General features: G+C 48.0%; 5 protein-coding genes across 5 annotated transcripts; 2 read left to right on the top strand and 3 right to left on the bottom strand.

Moving 5' to 3' along the window:
• Positions 1-2618: 2618 nt before the first annotated feature.
• MYCFIDRAFT_35494 (uncharacterized protein) lies at positions 2619-3644 on the bottom strand (the record flags this gene model as incomplete). Its single annotated transcript, XM_007929742.1, has 1 exon — positions 2619-3644. A coding segment is annotated over one exon (1026 nt), but the record flags the coding sequence as incomplete, so codon positions are not given.
• A 499-nt stretch (positions 3645-4143) lies between these two features.
• MYCFIDRAFT_102072 (uncharacterized protein) lies at positions 4144-4742 on the top strand (the record flags this gene model as incomplete). The annotated part of the gene is made up of 2 exons (XM_007929966.2): positions 4144-4370; positions 4442-4742. Coding segments are annotated over 2 exons (528 nt in total), but the record flags the coding sequence as incomplete, so codon positions are not given.
• A 767-nt stretch (positions 4743-5509) lies between these two features.
• Positions 5510-6177, bottom strand: MYCFIDRAFT_176147 (uncharacterized protein; the record flags this gene model as incomplete). The annotated part of the gene is made up of 5 exons (XM_007929965.1): positions 5510-5557; positions 5585-5603; positions 5661-5824; positions 5890-5942; positions 6123-6177. 5 exons carry the CDS (start codon positions 6175-6177, stop codon positions 5510-5512), a joined length of 339 nt encoding a protein of 112 aa, XP_007928156.1.
• A 600-nt stretch (positions 6178-6777) lies between these two features.
• On the top strand, positions 6778-7107 carry MYCFIDRAFT_24521 (uncharacterized protein; the record flags this gene model as incomplete). The annotated part of the gene is made up of 2 exons (XM_007929703.1): positions 6778-7026; positions 7084-7107. Coding segments are annotated over 2 exons (273 nt in total), but the record flags the coding sequence as incomplete, so codon positions are not given.
• Positions 7108-7689: 582 nt separating this feature from the next.
• MYCFIDRAFT_57946 (uncharacterized protein) lies at positions 7690-9842 on the bottom strand. Its single transcript, XM_007929835.1, has 5 exons — positions 9380-9842; positions 9190-9318; positions 8623-9138; positions 8333-8571; positions 7690-8273 (listed from the first exon to the last, which is right to left on the bottom strand). The coding sequence occupies exons 1-5, from the start codon at positions 9763-9765 to the stop codon at positions 7783-7785; spliced, it is 1761 nt and encodes a 586-aa protein (XP_007928026.1). The 5' UTR covers positions 9766-9842; the 3' UTR covers positions 7690-7782.
• Between the last annotated feature and the right edge of the window lie 5049 nt (positions 9843-14891).

Genomic DNA, 14891 nt, shown 5'->3' with positions numbered 1-14891 from the left:
ACCCGATACCTCATACTGAGCAACAGCCCGATCAACAATGTCAAACTTCATCGCAACCCACCGAACCTCCCCACTACACCCAAAACCAACACAACTGGTACCACGCCTTCAGCTACCACGGCGACTGCGAGTATTGCACGGAACGAATGTCACTCGATGGACTCTGGTACTAACTCAGTCTGCTTCGGCGTGTATGTATGTACGTAGAAAAACACGAGACTTCTTGCACTTTTGTCCTCAATTTCCCCCCCAAAAAAAAGAAAAACTCATATCTCAATTCGCTCTTACAACGGCAGGTCTCGGACGACTCTCCGCACTAATCCGTACTTTCCCATCATCTGTTTTGGGACTTAGTCTAGTCGATACCGGAGCTCGTAGGGGTTGGGGTCGAGAGGTGTTGTTTGAAGCTGCGAGTTTGGATAAAGGAGTGGTGGTAGGTTTGGAAGGAGGAGGAGGACGTGAGGAACTGGAGATTTTGACTTTGCCGTCTGGGGTTCTTTCGCTTTGGCTTGTTGATACGGGGGGTGGTCTTGGAGTTGAGGTTGTGCTTGGAGCGAATGGTGGACCTGTTCCAGGCTTTGTAGTTGGTGGTGGCTTCGTTGGGGCTGGAGAGGTGCTAGGCATAGGTTTCTTCGCGGGTAAGACGCGATTCGTTGGTTGTGGCGGCTTCGAAGGCATTGCTGCAGGCTTCAGCGAGCTTGGTGTCTTGTCTGGTGCAGGTGAGGCTTTCGCTGCAGCTGGCAATGCCTTTGTCGCCGTCTTCTGACTTCCATTTGCTGTCCTCTTCACCGCTTGATTCGGCTTCACGGCGGTCTTCGTCTGTGCGCTTCCGCCGCCAACGGGTCCGTCGGCTGCCATTGAGTTCTTGATGCCATCACCATAGTTGTTGATGTAGCCTCCCACACCACCAATCGCACCTGCGATGCCTAGGAGTTAGATTGCACATTAGTGAGGATGTTACGCGTGCGGGAAGACACACCACTCGTACTTTGCCCAACTGAACGACCTGAGTTTTCGATCAGAGAACCAACACCGCCAACAGCATTACCGGCAAGCGTTCCTCCAGCTTGGATGCCAGTCTTCGCATAGCCAGATACTTTATCTATGACCCAGTTCTTGGCCCATTCCATGTTGAAATCGTTGCAACTGATTATTCAAAGTTCCAGTATTTCGTTGTCGAGACTGTTGGAGTCATGACAAGTCTTTAGAAACATTGTGAGTGGCGTCAGAAGAGCAGTCAATCGATCCAGACCCTTTGTCGTTCAAAGGAGTCGATCTCTTGCATATGGTGGAGTCGGCCTCCAAGTTTCACGCAACTTCTTGCGTAGAATGACGTTATGCTATCAACCTGTGCAACCCCAGCCACAACACAGGATCACAAACATCCCTGTGCTGAGTACAACCATCGCCACTGTCGCTTAGACCGCGGTAGAGGATGCTGTGGAAATCACACGAATGGAAGCACGCAGCTTTGACTTTCATGGCTCAGACCCAAACAAACGTCTGATGCCAAGTTGATAAGATTTGTCTGCCTGGTTCGTTGTACATGCTGCATCACCTAGTCGCTTAAACGCTTCCATCTCAGGATTAACAAAGATTCAATTCATCTTACCATTAGGATACTTCAAAGTACCAAGAGGCTTCGAGTTGGACGATCTGAGTTTCCTCTTGCCCTCCTCGGTCAGAACAAAGGTCGGAGGCTCATTCGGTGTAGCTGGCGACTCTCCTTGTACAGAGGCTGCTTTCTTTGGCGGAATGACTTTTGGTCTTGCAAGCTTGGGAGGTGCGCCATTCACAGAAGCTGCTTTTACCGAAGGAGCCTTTGCAGGACCATTACCTCTGTTCACGAATCCATTCGGTGGCTTTACTACGCTGGCTACTTTGCGAAGACCGCCAGAAGTTTTTGGAGTCTTTTTGACGGGAGGCGCTGGCTGTCCAGGGAGTGCGGCGCCCTTCGTGCTTGCTCGATGAGCAGCCATATTCTTGAGTTGGGATCCAGCACTGTGAAGTGCCATGCTAGTGATCGGTCGCGTGATCATGCTTTCCATGTTTGCCAAAGGCATCTCTTTCTTCACCGTCGCAGCCGGTTCTGGTGACGGTGCGTTTACGCTCATCACCGACCTAGCGGCTTGAGCAGAGGCTTGCTTCACAGCTTTCTGCTGCTCTGCGGAGATCGATGCATCAGCAGCTGGCGCTCGAGCTACCTGCTTAGCAATTACTGGGTCTCCCGAACTTTGCAGAACTTTTTTCATTTGTGCTTGAGTCTTCGGCGGAGCTTTCAGAAGCCGGTCAAGTACGGTGTTGGGTAACGGATTCTGCTTGTTGGCAGCTAGCAGAGCACGGCGAATTGCTTCCTGACTGGCAGGTCCTTTTGGCGCCTTCCCAATATTCAGCAAATTGAACTGCTGCGACTGAGCAACCTTTCTCATCAGCTCATCGAAATTCACCGGTTCTGTCGGATCAATGCTTGAAAGTGCTCCAGCTGCTGTGGTGATCGGACCAAAGATGCTCAAGAATTCGTCCCAGCCGCCGCCTTTGACAGAAGTATGGATTGCTTTCGCCGGCCTCGGTTTCTCCTTGCCCTCCACGGCGAGCATAGCTTTAGCTGGATCTTCAGCTGGAAAGCTTCCAAATTTGTAGAAATGCTCCAACATGTAATCCTTCTCTCGCCATCGGTTGACCAGCCAGCTCTGGAACTGTTCATCGTCTTGATACGGAATCTCAGAAATTTTGAACCTCCGAAAGAACATGTTTACTGACTTCGGCGGCCTACCTTCGAAGAGTGACGATTTGAGGGTAAAGATGTCCTGGCCATAGAGGCCTTTAGGCACCCCTTCGTAGGCAATCGTGCAGTCATATAGCCAATTTGTCGATGGCCGCATCTCCTGTAGGCAGAATTGTAGGCCCGTTGTTCTCGGTAAAAGTTGGTGTTTCATGTCTGGAATTCCCGTCTTCTTCGACCAGCTTGCCGACTTCTCTCTTGTCACCGCAGACAGATTGGTGCCTTCTGGAAAGATCAAAAGCCACATTGGGTCCTGTGGGTTCTTGAGGTGATCAAGATGTTTCTTGAATCTGTAGCGATCTTGCTCCCATTTACGGCTCAAGAAGATGAAGTTGTAGAATTGCATGCCCCACCCTATGATCGGGACCTGCTTGAGGCTTTCCTTCAAGATGATGTATATTCGGCCGTGCATCTTATTGGTATATGCGATCCACCAGAGATAAAGCCAGTCGGTGTAAAGCTGATGGTTGCCCATCATAATCAATCTATGTGGGAAGTTGCACCTTAAGTCTCCATCGTCCATTTGGAACAATTGCCCTTTCATGCTGTCGTCGCCGCTTACTCTTACCACGGTAGGAGCCCACCATTGGGTTATAGTGGTCATCAGTACAGCAAACGATTCTTTCGTCCAGGCCATATAAGCTTCATAGAATTTCGAGTCGATGAGCTTCAGAGGCGCTCCGATGAATTGTGATGCCGATATGGCCATGATACCAGATAGAAAAGTCGAGGCAGCCGAGAAGGCGCGCTCTGCTTGTCCCATTCCGCCATGTCGTATAGGATTGGGATTGTCGACACCAGACTTCAGGCTCACACCTGCCTGCTTGATATTCTTGCTTGCTGGTTTTGCCACGGACGCCATACTTTCCTACTTGCCTAGTGTATTCGTGTCATGAGTGTGGCTGTTGCTTTTGTCAAGATTGTAACACAACTGACCTCGCGATGACCATGGAGATCTCGAACACAAGAAGAACGCCACGCACCGGTAAGCGACACGAGCGATCCCTGCCATGTAACCGCCATGCAGAGAGTGTGCTCTCAGCCACACAATAGCTACGGTCAGCTGGGTGATGGTGTGGGTAGCAATCCCTGTTTTTATGTACCGAATTCCATGGCCAGAGAGCTCCGCTGTGACGTAGGAATATGAGGAGGCGTCTCCTGGCATTCGAAGCACCGCATGCCAGTCGCCACAGGCAAGATATCGTAGACCTACTAATGATCAATCTGCTTGATCGACTACCCGCCCAGAACTTCACTTCCCCCGCGAGTGGTTAGAATATCGGAGAACGCATACAGCCCCAGTCATGGCGACGGCAGTGCATTCATCCAGTCCGCAAATCAACGGCTATCCTCGAAAGCCAACCGCTCCTCTCAAAAGACCAACAGCCACGGCCGCCAAGAAAGTTCCGCATGGTGCAGCAGCGAAGGCACCTCCAAAGCCCGCGGCGCCTGTCCAGAACAAGGCTGCATCAGTAGCAGGCGAGAGTCCCGCGAGCGGCGGAGGAGTCACGTCAGCTTATGCCATCATGGCCCATAGAATCGCGAACCGTGTCGCGGAGATGGCAGAAAGCATCACGTTCGTCGAGAAGTAAGTGTGCTTAATCAAATCAACCATCAAATAGAGTTCACACTAGAACTAACAACCCTCTCCATTCACAGGCCCAAACCTCAAGAACCCGAACCAACTCCACCCGCAGAACTCGAAAAGCGACGGCCACGAAAGCTCGAGATGAGGCTCAATGGCGGCACTGCCGACTCGGTAGCTTTCTCCGCTCCATTTCTGGATAACACGCTGCAGAAAATGTTGCAGTTGCAGAACCGGATGCTGAAGAGCAGTGCCGAGCTGAGCAAAGCCGAAGGTGTGGACGAGAAGATGGTGAAAGAGCATGCGGCGCAGAGTGCGGAGTTGAGCAGGATTATTGCGCTGATTTGTGCGGAGAAGGCGAGGCAAGGCGCTTAAGGAGGAGGAGGAGGAGGAGGAGGAGGAGGAGGAGGAGGAGGAGGAGGAGGAGGAGGAGGAGGATAACCAGATGGAACAACAGCACCGGCAGGAGAGATGCTGGGGAGATGGTATACAAAGATAAGGCAGGATATATGGATGATCGACGGAACTGCTTGTACGATGATGACTTAGTGCGAGGCGTTCTCGCGGAAAGGATGTTGGCATAAGCTGTGAGTATTTACAGATATGCAAGAAGGGTTTCAATCACTGCATACACTCTCAACCAGATCTTGACGTTCATCTCGTAGCATCAGTCGTGCAGGCTCAAGGACGAATTCGAGCGTGCAGGCTTGTCTTTTTGGTATGCGTTGTCAGTCTTCCTGGCGGAGCCGGCGACGACAGTTGGTCCACTCTTCGACTTAAGATGTACCATGTCTCATTGACTCTATCCAGACTCGTCGTGCCCTTCTTGTTGGCCACCACTCTCAATTCTTCATATGAATATCGTGCAATGTTGTACGCTGCTTTGAGCATGGCTCGCTGCATTGTGCTGTGTGCCCTTCAGAACACGAGGACTATCAGCTGCGAAATGGCGGCGCCTAGCTATCCTGGATGTAAGACTCTGTGCTCGAGGTCTTAATGCTCTCCAGGCGCGTATAGATGCCCTAGCTGTTGACATTATACACCGGTACAGAGGTGTTTATGGCGTCCGCAGTCAACCTTGGACAAGAGAAAGAAAGACTTGCCATGCCTACCTTAAAATTATGAAATACAGCCTTGCTTCGCTATGACGCTACAAGGCTCCATGATCGGAGGCAGGGTGGGAGCTGCAGCTATGTGCATCTGTCATTGGCCGTAACGGAGAAGGCTGCGCAATCGCTGGAAGGTGAATGAAGACAAAATCTTATCTTATCTGATCGTATAATGCGGCGCGACATCCTGGTTGTCGCCGAGCAAGGGCCGTTCCCAACCTCCTGCATCGCAACTTCCATACCTCGAAGACCGCCTTGCTCCGAACGAAAGATTTTCTCTAACTGATTTCTAGGTATCATACGTCCTAGGATAGAAGAGCAGCTTGAAAACGTTTGTGAAGATAGAACCTTGAGTTACACTACGGAAGGTAGAATGAAGTCTATAGGAAGAGCCCGAGAAGGAGGGATCTGACGTCGTGTAGCCAATATTCTCCCAAACGCTCTCCGGAGTCTTGACGCGGTCCAGCTCGCCAACAAGAATCAAAAATCCTTATTAGTGTCGAGATTGGAGATCTAACTCTACGTAAAGCTAATCTAGACAGATAGCGCGATTAGACTTTGTTTAGAATATATCTGCCGCTAAAGCCCTAGTTGTGTCCGCCTAGATACTAGGTAGGTTTGATAGTAGATAATAAGGTTCATCTACAGTACTCCAAATAGTGGCAGATGATCTCTAGTTCTAGGGCGCAGCGATTTCCCATATTAGGGTCGTGGCCAAAAGCGAAGCAGGGCAGGTGTCACGCCGTAGCTGAATACAGTAGATTGCGTCTTAGAGGATGCCTATATTTTCTCCGAAGGAGATCTGATCCAGCAGGTATGCCAATCCATCCTGATCACCATCCCCCGGCGTCAAGATAGGCTTATACCATGGAGACTCGTCTTGTGAAAGCATGATTCAGGACTTCACGAACGATCTCGCGATGATCAGCGAGTCCGACCAAGCACTGTTGTGCGCCGATATGGGTCCAGGAATCTCTATTACCGAGTCGTCACCAACACCTTCATATTCATTCCACCATGCAAGTCTGCCACCAGTTTGCAAGGACGTCGAGCTTTTCCACGGTCATCTCAACATGCCTCTGAATGGCGCAGCCGAACTATGCATACCTCCAGGGAACATTATTCTGCCCTGGGAAATGAACAGCCAAGTCCACGTCAACTGGATCGACAACAATAATGCCGAGCAATCGTGCGAAGCAGATTGGGGAGCAAACATCATCCAAGCCTCCTCCCCTCTTCCACCCAACAATCCTCTTTCCCCCTCCCCTAGCACACTACTACCCCCCTCATCAGAACCCCCTAGGACCTTACTCTGCACATACCCAACCTGCAAAACCCTCACGCGCTTCACCCGCAAATGCGACCTCCGCAAACACATCAAACGCCATTCCATCGCATTTCACTGTCGCCACAAACACTGTCCGCGCGCAGCGAAGGAGCAAGGCTTTTCATCGAAAAAAGATCGTGAACGACATGAGGCTCGCCATGATCCTCGGATTGGGTGTGAGTGGGAGGGATGTGCGAGGTTGTTTAGTCGGAGGGATAATATGGTGAGTTTGGTTCGGAGAGGATGGGATTGAGACTGAGACTGATGGTTTAAACGGTAGAGGGATCATGTGAGGAGGGTGCATTTACGGAGGAGGGATGGAATCGGGGAGGGAGTTGAAGTGAAGGGTTGTGAAAGGGGAAGATGTTTATTTATGCAAACACCTGGAACCTCTTGAGATCGGACTGCATTACTCTTGCACCTGTTCGACGGTCCTTTCGCGGCAGACCCGTTTCAGGACGCAAAACCCACATTCGAAAGAAAGCGATGGCGCAGGAGGGTATGGGAAAAGGTGGAAGTCACTAGCAGCCCCGAACTTTCGCGTGAGGCTGTGAGATGTCTTGGCCGGATTGTGAGAGCGGGCGAAGCCAGATGATATTGGTATATAAGCCCGGCCACTTCCCGCTGAGCTACCGCTCTTGCCATATCGATATTCCTTGAGTGAGCCAAATACTGCTCTCACTGCCACCGAAGAAGCAGGAAAAAGACGGCCGAAAAAAAAACTCGCGAACGTCAAGTCGACCTAATACTGGCACAAAGTCGCATGTCGACATTCTACATCCTACCGAAAACTTGACGGCGCCTAGAAGCAATCAGTTCCGACCAGCAAAAGAAAACGAATCAATCGGAACAGGCATGGTGTACGACCGACCGACACTCACATTTTGCTCATAAATTCGTTTTTGCGGCACACTATAGACTTATATCTTCAGCCTACGTAGCCAAACTTTCTCGAAACTCGAACGAGCATATGATGTATCTACGCCTTCTGAAACTGCTGATTCACATTCGCGCGCGCCTGCGCCACATCAGCAGGCGCAACACTGCTCCGTCTATTCGCCTCTTTAACCTTCTTCCCAAGCCCCACAAGCTGACCCATCTCCCTCCAAAAGCCCGTAGGCGGGTCCAGGAACGTCTCCTCGTAGGCATCAATGATAGGTTTCTCCCACACAAGATCCGCTTCGGAAGACTTGATCCATTTAGTTTTGTGGATGAGTTTCCAGATGAGGAAGAGAGGGGGGATGAAGAGTTGCATGGTGTAGTTTGCGAAGAAGTTCGAGACGTCCCAGGGGAGGTAGCAGGTGTAGCCGTAGATGCAGGTGACGATGATCATCCAGACGAGGGCGAAGTAGGCGCAGTAGGGTTGGAAGTAGCCGTAGTAGGGGAGTTGGCGACGGTCGAAGCCCTGCGCTTTCATGGCTTGGTAGAAGCGGATGTAAGTGATGCACATGGTGATGTAGTTTATGAGTCCTGGAATGGGTTAGTGTTTTTGCTTTTGTGGAGTGGAGCTCGATGTGTGGTGGACGTACCTCCGCCAGTGACCAAGCTGGCAAACCAGGTTGTAGCTACGGCTGAACTGCTTGAGACGGCAGTGAAGGCGAGCAATGGGAAGATCATGACTACACAGAAACAGTAGATCGGGACACCTTTGCGGGTACAGTGTCGCAGGAATTTGGGAGCTCGTCCTTCGAGTGACAGACTGTACAAGTTGCGGACCGCGCAGTAGGTGTAGGTGTTTCCGGCAGAGAAGATCGAGGTCAGGATCAATCTGGAGCACGAATTAGCAGGCAACCTCTGCGGTTTTATGATCGCGACTTACGCATTGACGATATCGGGGAAGACTGAGATTCCGAGGTTGCCCATGGCAATGACATACGGCGAAGCAGCGGCACCTTCGGCGCCTACAGTGCCAGTCACAATTCCGGCCAGGGTTGGATCACGGGAGCTGCAGACGATGCCAACTGCCAATGCTCCACCAATGAAGAAGATACCGAATCGCAGATACACCATTTTGAAAGCGGCCTTGATGTAGATGCGAGGGCGCATAGCCTCGGCTGCGACGATGGAGATGTACTCAGGACCGACAACTGTGAAGACAGCCGAAGTCAGACCACCCAGGTACCCTTCAAATCGACCTAGATCGCCACTGGTGATGTATTCTCGAAAAGCTCCTCCATTCGTCCAGTTCCGAAAACCATAGACATCGCCTCGTGGGTTTCCACCAACCATGGTGATGAAGGTGAAGAAGAACAGGGAGAATATCAGAATGACCTTTCCGCCGGACAGCCAGAATTCAGCCTCACCAAAGGCTCCGACTGCGAGAATATTGATCGCCCTACAACAAGTCAGTCACTGATCGCGCTTATAATGGGTAGAGCTCACTTACGCGTAGCAGATGATGACAGCAATAATGATACCAGCTATGGGACCAGGTTTCGTGACTTCATCGCTCCAGTAAGAGATGACCAACGTGAAGGCAGATATTTCGAAGGGGACAAGCAGAGCCTCGTAGAAGCTATATAAACAGCGTGTCAGCGTTGTGCGCGCGACACGTCCACGTCACCGCTTCTACTCACAAGAAATTCCAGCCGACCATGAATCCCAGCGCATCGTCAACCCATTGTCCAGCGTGTCGAATGAAACCTCCTGAAACGGGGTAGGCAGTGGTCATTTCAGCGACACTGTTGTTGACCATAGCAAGCACACACGACTGGCACACGTACGCGAGCAACAAGTTCGCAGCGCCACCATGGTAGAGACCAGTTCCAATGCTCACGAAAAGCGCCGTACCAATCGAGCCACCAATCGCGATGAGCTGAATCTGTCGGTTTCGAAGATGTCGCTGGAGTTGATCGGCGTTGTCGGCGGAAAGACCTACAGCAAAATCATGGTCCTGTGCGACTCCAGAAGCTGTCGGCGAGACATCGCTGCCCTTCTCTCTGCTGCCGTCGAAGATGCCCATGTTCGACGACGAGCTCTGTGTGAGAGGGTCTTGTTCCAAGAAATGCGAAGAGAGCGACAAGGGTCGAGGAAAGGAACAAGAGTCAGGGTGGGAAGGGAAGGGAAGTGGTGTGGTTGGAAGAGGCTTAGATGCCCACGCGACCGCTAACTTAGTCAACAGTAGTAGCTAGCTCGGCGATCTCTCAACCGTAACCCTTGCGGAGTGTGGACTGTGGAGTCGCTGCGCTTGCGGCGTAGCCGTGTCGTGTCAGTCGTGAAGGATCATTAGGCACCTTGCGCAGTAGGTTTCTAGCCGTTTAGCATATGTAAGAAGCCGCGAATAGCGCCGTTTTAGCGGCGGAAAGTGAATAACCAGACTAACGGTTAATAAGAGGTTGCGCAGGCAATTTGGTAGCGTTTCTCGATCGATTGCTTAGTAAGCAACGGAGGTGCTAAGACGCGCCCGGGGTCTTAGACCTTACTATAATTAGCAGGCAGATAGGATTGCTATTGCTATAGCATACTATAGCGGAATACGACTTAAACGGCTTCTTAACTAATAGTAAACTTAATAAGGATATAATCGCCGTTTGTAGTAGAATAATAGTAATAACTATAGCTATCTTAGCTTCCGAGGTCGACAATCTACTAGATCTAGCTATTCGCCGAGAGGGTAAGACCGAGCGTAAATACTAGTATAGATAGGCTCGTAGTAATAGGCTATATAAAGAGCTACGCGAGTATCTAAGAGATAAGCAATAGTTACTAGAAATGCACTCTAATACTAACTTCGAGGGCGACTTCCGCTTTAGTAAGTAACAAGTAATAGAATTAGCCGAGTTACTAGATATTAAGTCGATTAAGTTACTATACCGTATACGTTGCGATCTAGTAATAGTATTGTATATTATATGCGGAAGGCTTAGTAATCTAGGTTATTAACGCAACTTAAGCTAGATCTTTAGTCGTAGTAATAGCTAGATTAGTCGTATGTTTAATGCCGGCTGCACTTAAATAGCAAGGCGTTAGAAGGACAGGTTAGTATAGGACTTTAATAGGTTAAGTAAAGCCTATCTATAGCGAATAGCCGTTACTATTACTAGATTAATCGATATAAAGTACGTCTTCGGTTATATCGATAGTATACTACGGAAGTGCTATAGACCGACCTATAACTAGCGGCTGTTCTATAATAGCTATAAGCACTTCTATAGACTCAAATATTAAGGTATTGTCCTACCGGATAGTATAATATTAATCTACGGTCTAGCGCCTAGATTATATAGCGATACGGCTTTAGTACTCGAGTCCGGCTTTAACGATATCTAGAAGTCCTATTTCGAGCCGCTAGGGTAGCTATAACGACCCTTCGAAGAGCGGGTGTTCTTATATAGTAATTAGGCCTATAATATCCTTAATAGCATTATAGGAAGCTAGAAGACGACGAACGGCGAGTTTCGTAATACTAGTAAGGCTACGGCGGTAAAGGAGATAAGTACTATACGCTAGTCGGTCGAATAGGGCTTTACTAAGGTTGTTAACAACTTCGAGTTAATAAAGTACTTCTATAGGCTCCGAGTCGAGTTAATACTAGTCGGAGCGATATATCTTATTACTATACTGCTTACTAATTGCCTTACTTGTTATCGTAGCAATAAGATTAGTCGGTTATATAAGGTAAACCTACCGAGTATACGCGAATATCTCGCTAACCTACTACCCCTACCTATAATACCTATAGCTTAAACTAACGACGGCGACCTTCTACGCTATAGTAGGGACTTCGGATCGGGCTATTAAGCTAGCGACGAGGTATTCGATAGCGGCGCTTCGTTTAGGTATAGTCGTATAGTTATACTGTTCTATAAGACGGACGAGATTAAGGTTGTTAATATAATAGAAGAAGATTGAATTAGGAGATAGAGGTAGAAGACGTAGGAAAGTAGTAGATACGGGTATACCCGTACTAGCGCGTAGTATATTATACGAGATGCTTTAGGACTTTAAATATAACAATAATATTACTAATTTTATATACTCTTACGTACGCTATATTCTTTAGTATACGGCGCGTCTTATCGTCTAAAAACGAGCGAAAACGAGTAATATATTATTATATAGCGAGTCGTAGAAGGTCGAAGCCTACTTACTAAGCGATAAAATCTCGGCTTTCCGTATTACTTCGAGCTATATACTATAACACCTACCCTATTTTACGAGTCCCTTAGAGCCGTCGATATAGGTTCGCCGTTCGAGCTCTAACCCTACGATTTTATTAGGTATAGAAGGTCTTAGCGCTCTCGTATCGAACGAAGCTACGATTTCGAATAGGCACTCGTAAAAGAAGATATTAACTAAGTAATTACAACATTCTCGATAATAAGAACACGATAATTGCAATACCCTAAGCTTAACCCTTACCCTAACCCTAACCCTAACCCTAACCCTAACCCTAAGAGATTAAATTATCTACGAGAATATCTCTTCCTCGATAGTATTAAGGTCTACGAAATAGTCGCTATCGTTATCGTAGTCTAGCGACTCTGTTTAACTTCCTATAGTACTATTAGAAGCTACTATTTAAGACAACGGTAAGGGCCGGAATAGCAACGAAGAAGTAATCGTTACGGATAAAGCCTAGATACTAGACTAGACTGCATCTAATTAACGTACTATCTTCGCCTTAACCTCTTAAATAGCCGCATTAACTCTTGTCTTAAGTCCGTCGTTAATGCCGCCGACGGCGCTTACAAATCTAGTAGGACTTAGTATATAAAGTCCCTCGCTATCGACGCTACTAATAGAGGCATCTATAGACGATAATCTTCGTCTTATACTACGTCCTTTAGCTAGTATTCTTAGCGTCTTAAATATAGGTAATAGTACCTCCTTAAGTATAGCTCCTTATGCCTACGAGCTACGCTAAAGCCGTTTAGACTTAAAGTCTAGTCGACGACGCTTAGTAAGCTATATAGTGTTACTATTATTACTAGTGCTTAGCGTATTTAAGTCGACGATCTCTATACGCCGAGCCGGAGTTAACGGTAGATTTAGATCTAGAGATAGCTTAGTTAGAGCGCTCGATATTAGTATAAGTATCCTTACTTTATTATTAGACTACTAAGAGAGGGTCGATAGTATATTATCTCGTATATTCTATACCGGAGCGTTAAAGACCCTTAGTTCTTAAGGCTATAATACCCTCTCTCGCTATGCCTTATCGAGCCGGAATATAGTATCGATTGCCTTATCTAGTAATTAATCCTATAGTATGTCTATAACAACCGCTCTAGAAGCCGCTTCGATAGCACGCTTAGCTTCTATACGCTAATAGACTAGTCGACGTAGAATAACGGAAGCGTTACTAATAGTCGGCTTATCTCGTAGCTAGTAAGCTATTATAATATTCTTTAGCTTAGCATTCTACTAACGGATCTTGCCGGAGACTCGCTTATAAGCAATCGCTATAGCTACTTTAACGATAGTAAGCTTATACTTAGGCGAGATATAGCTATATCTACGTACTCGAGTATTAGCGGTATTAGCTTCTACTATAGAAGTAGCGATTAGGTCGTCTTGTAATAGTTATTTAGCTAAAGATTAAGTGTTAGTCGGCGTAGAAATTAGCGTAGAAACAGGCTCCTTAATTAGTCTCTCGACTAGCGTAGAAGCGGCCTCTTCGACTAGCGTAGAAGTAACTAGATTACTTACTTTATAGTCTTAATTAGCTACTAGCTTATAGACGACTTTACTAGTAAGTAATTGCGTTAGACTATATAGCGCAGGTTAACTATAATAGTCGCGGAATATAGCTAGTAGCGTATAGAAGGAAGGACCTAAGCGAGGGTATAGATCGCTCTAAGAGAAGTTAAAATTAGGGTCGAGAAGGGAGGTAATTCTAGGTAGGGTATATATTAGGGTAATAGGAGCCGCTATAGTGCTAAGATGCTCTAAACAAGAGGTATTTGCTAACAAATCTAAGCTTCTAAGTACCTTCCGTACTCTCGGAAGCCCTAATATATACCTCTCTTAAGGTACGGACCTAATTCTAATTATATCGCTCTCCTCCGAGATATCCGTAACTCCTCCTATAACGGCTCTTAGAGTGATTGCACACTAGCTATTAGACCTATATAAGTCTTAGCAGCCGTCCGCCGACCTTTATATACCTCTTACTAAACTCTTTGCCTTTATATATATAGATAGGGGTTGTATAGCGACTAGTATATAATAGGTACTATACTAGCGGAGAGGAATTTAATAGAAGCCGAGGGCAGGGTTTAAGCTACTACGCTAAGCGCTCCGCATACTCCTTTACTTAACTATTAACGGCCTAGTGTAGGGTCTAATTAGCGTATTTTCGATTATATAAGCGTATACGGGTAACAGGTTAAGACTAAGGTGTTACCCGTGCTTTTATTTACTTAATCCTTCACGCACGGGTAACAGGTTGGAGTTTATTTACATAATAGTGCACTAGCGCGAGCCACTTCCGCGTGCACGGAGCGCAACTGCCAATTCAAACCTACTGCGCAAGGTGCCTATTGTTACCGGACACAGATCCAATAGATAGCGTGGCGCCCGAGTGGCCGTGGTTCTTGCGATTGGGCGCAGGAATATCAATGCGTGTCTGGGCATGCTTCCTTCGCCCAGGAACCCGAGCACAGCAGCGGAATATGTCACGTTTCTGGCCCTTTCAAGCGCAAACCATCCCTTTGAAAATTCGACGTACGAGAGCGTTCATGCAGGTTGCCCCAGTTTTGCCTGTGCGCTCATACAAATTCTGTCTGTGCACACAATTAACCGCCTTTTCTGCTCCACTTATGTTCGCCAAGCACAACCGGTATAACCTGCAAAGGGATGACGATGGTTGAGCGGGGGCTGGGTGACGCTTGTGCCGCGTCCTTCTTCACGGGCCGAATCACGAATGCAGGCCTTCTCGCGAACAGTCTCTTGGGACGAGAGACACAGATCCAGTCTTGGGTGATTATCTAATGGATGATAAGAGAGATAAGCTGAAGTATGCGCTTTTGGTTACTGATGAGTGGATTCGTTTCAGGTTTAATGGAGATGGCGAACACTGGGAACGAGGACGTGTGCCGTGCGTGTGGAGAACTGGGGCGGAATACGGTATTTCCAAGACCAGCG

This window comes from Pseudocercospora fijiensis, assembly GCF_000340215.1.
Source record: "Pseudocercospora fijiensis CIRAD86 unplaced genomic scaffold MYCFIscaffold_6, whole genome shotgun sequence".
NCBI lineage: Eukaryota > Fungi > Ascomycota > Dothideomycetes > Mycosphaerellales > Mycosphaerellaceae > Pseudocercospora > Pseudocercospora fijiensis.
This window is presented reverse-complemented; position numbering and strand designations above follow the sequence as displayed.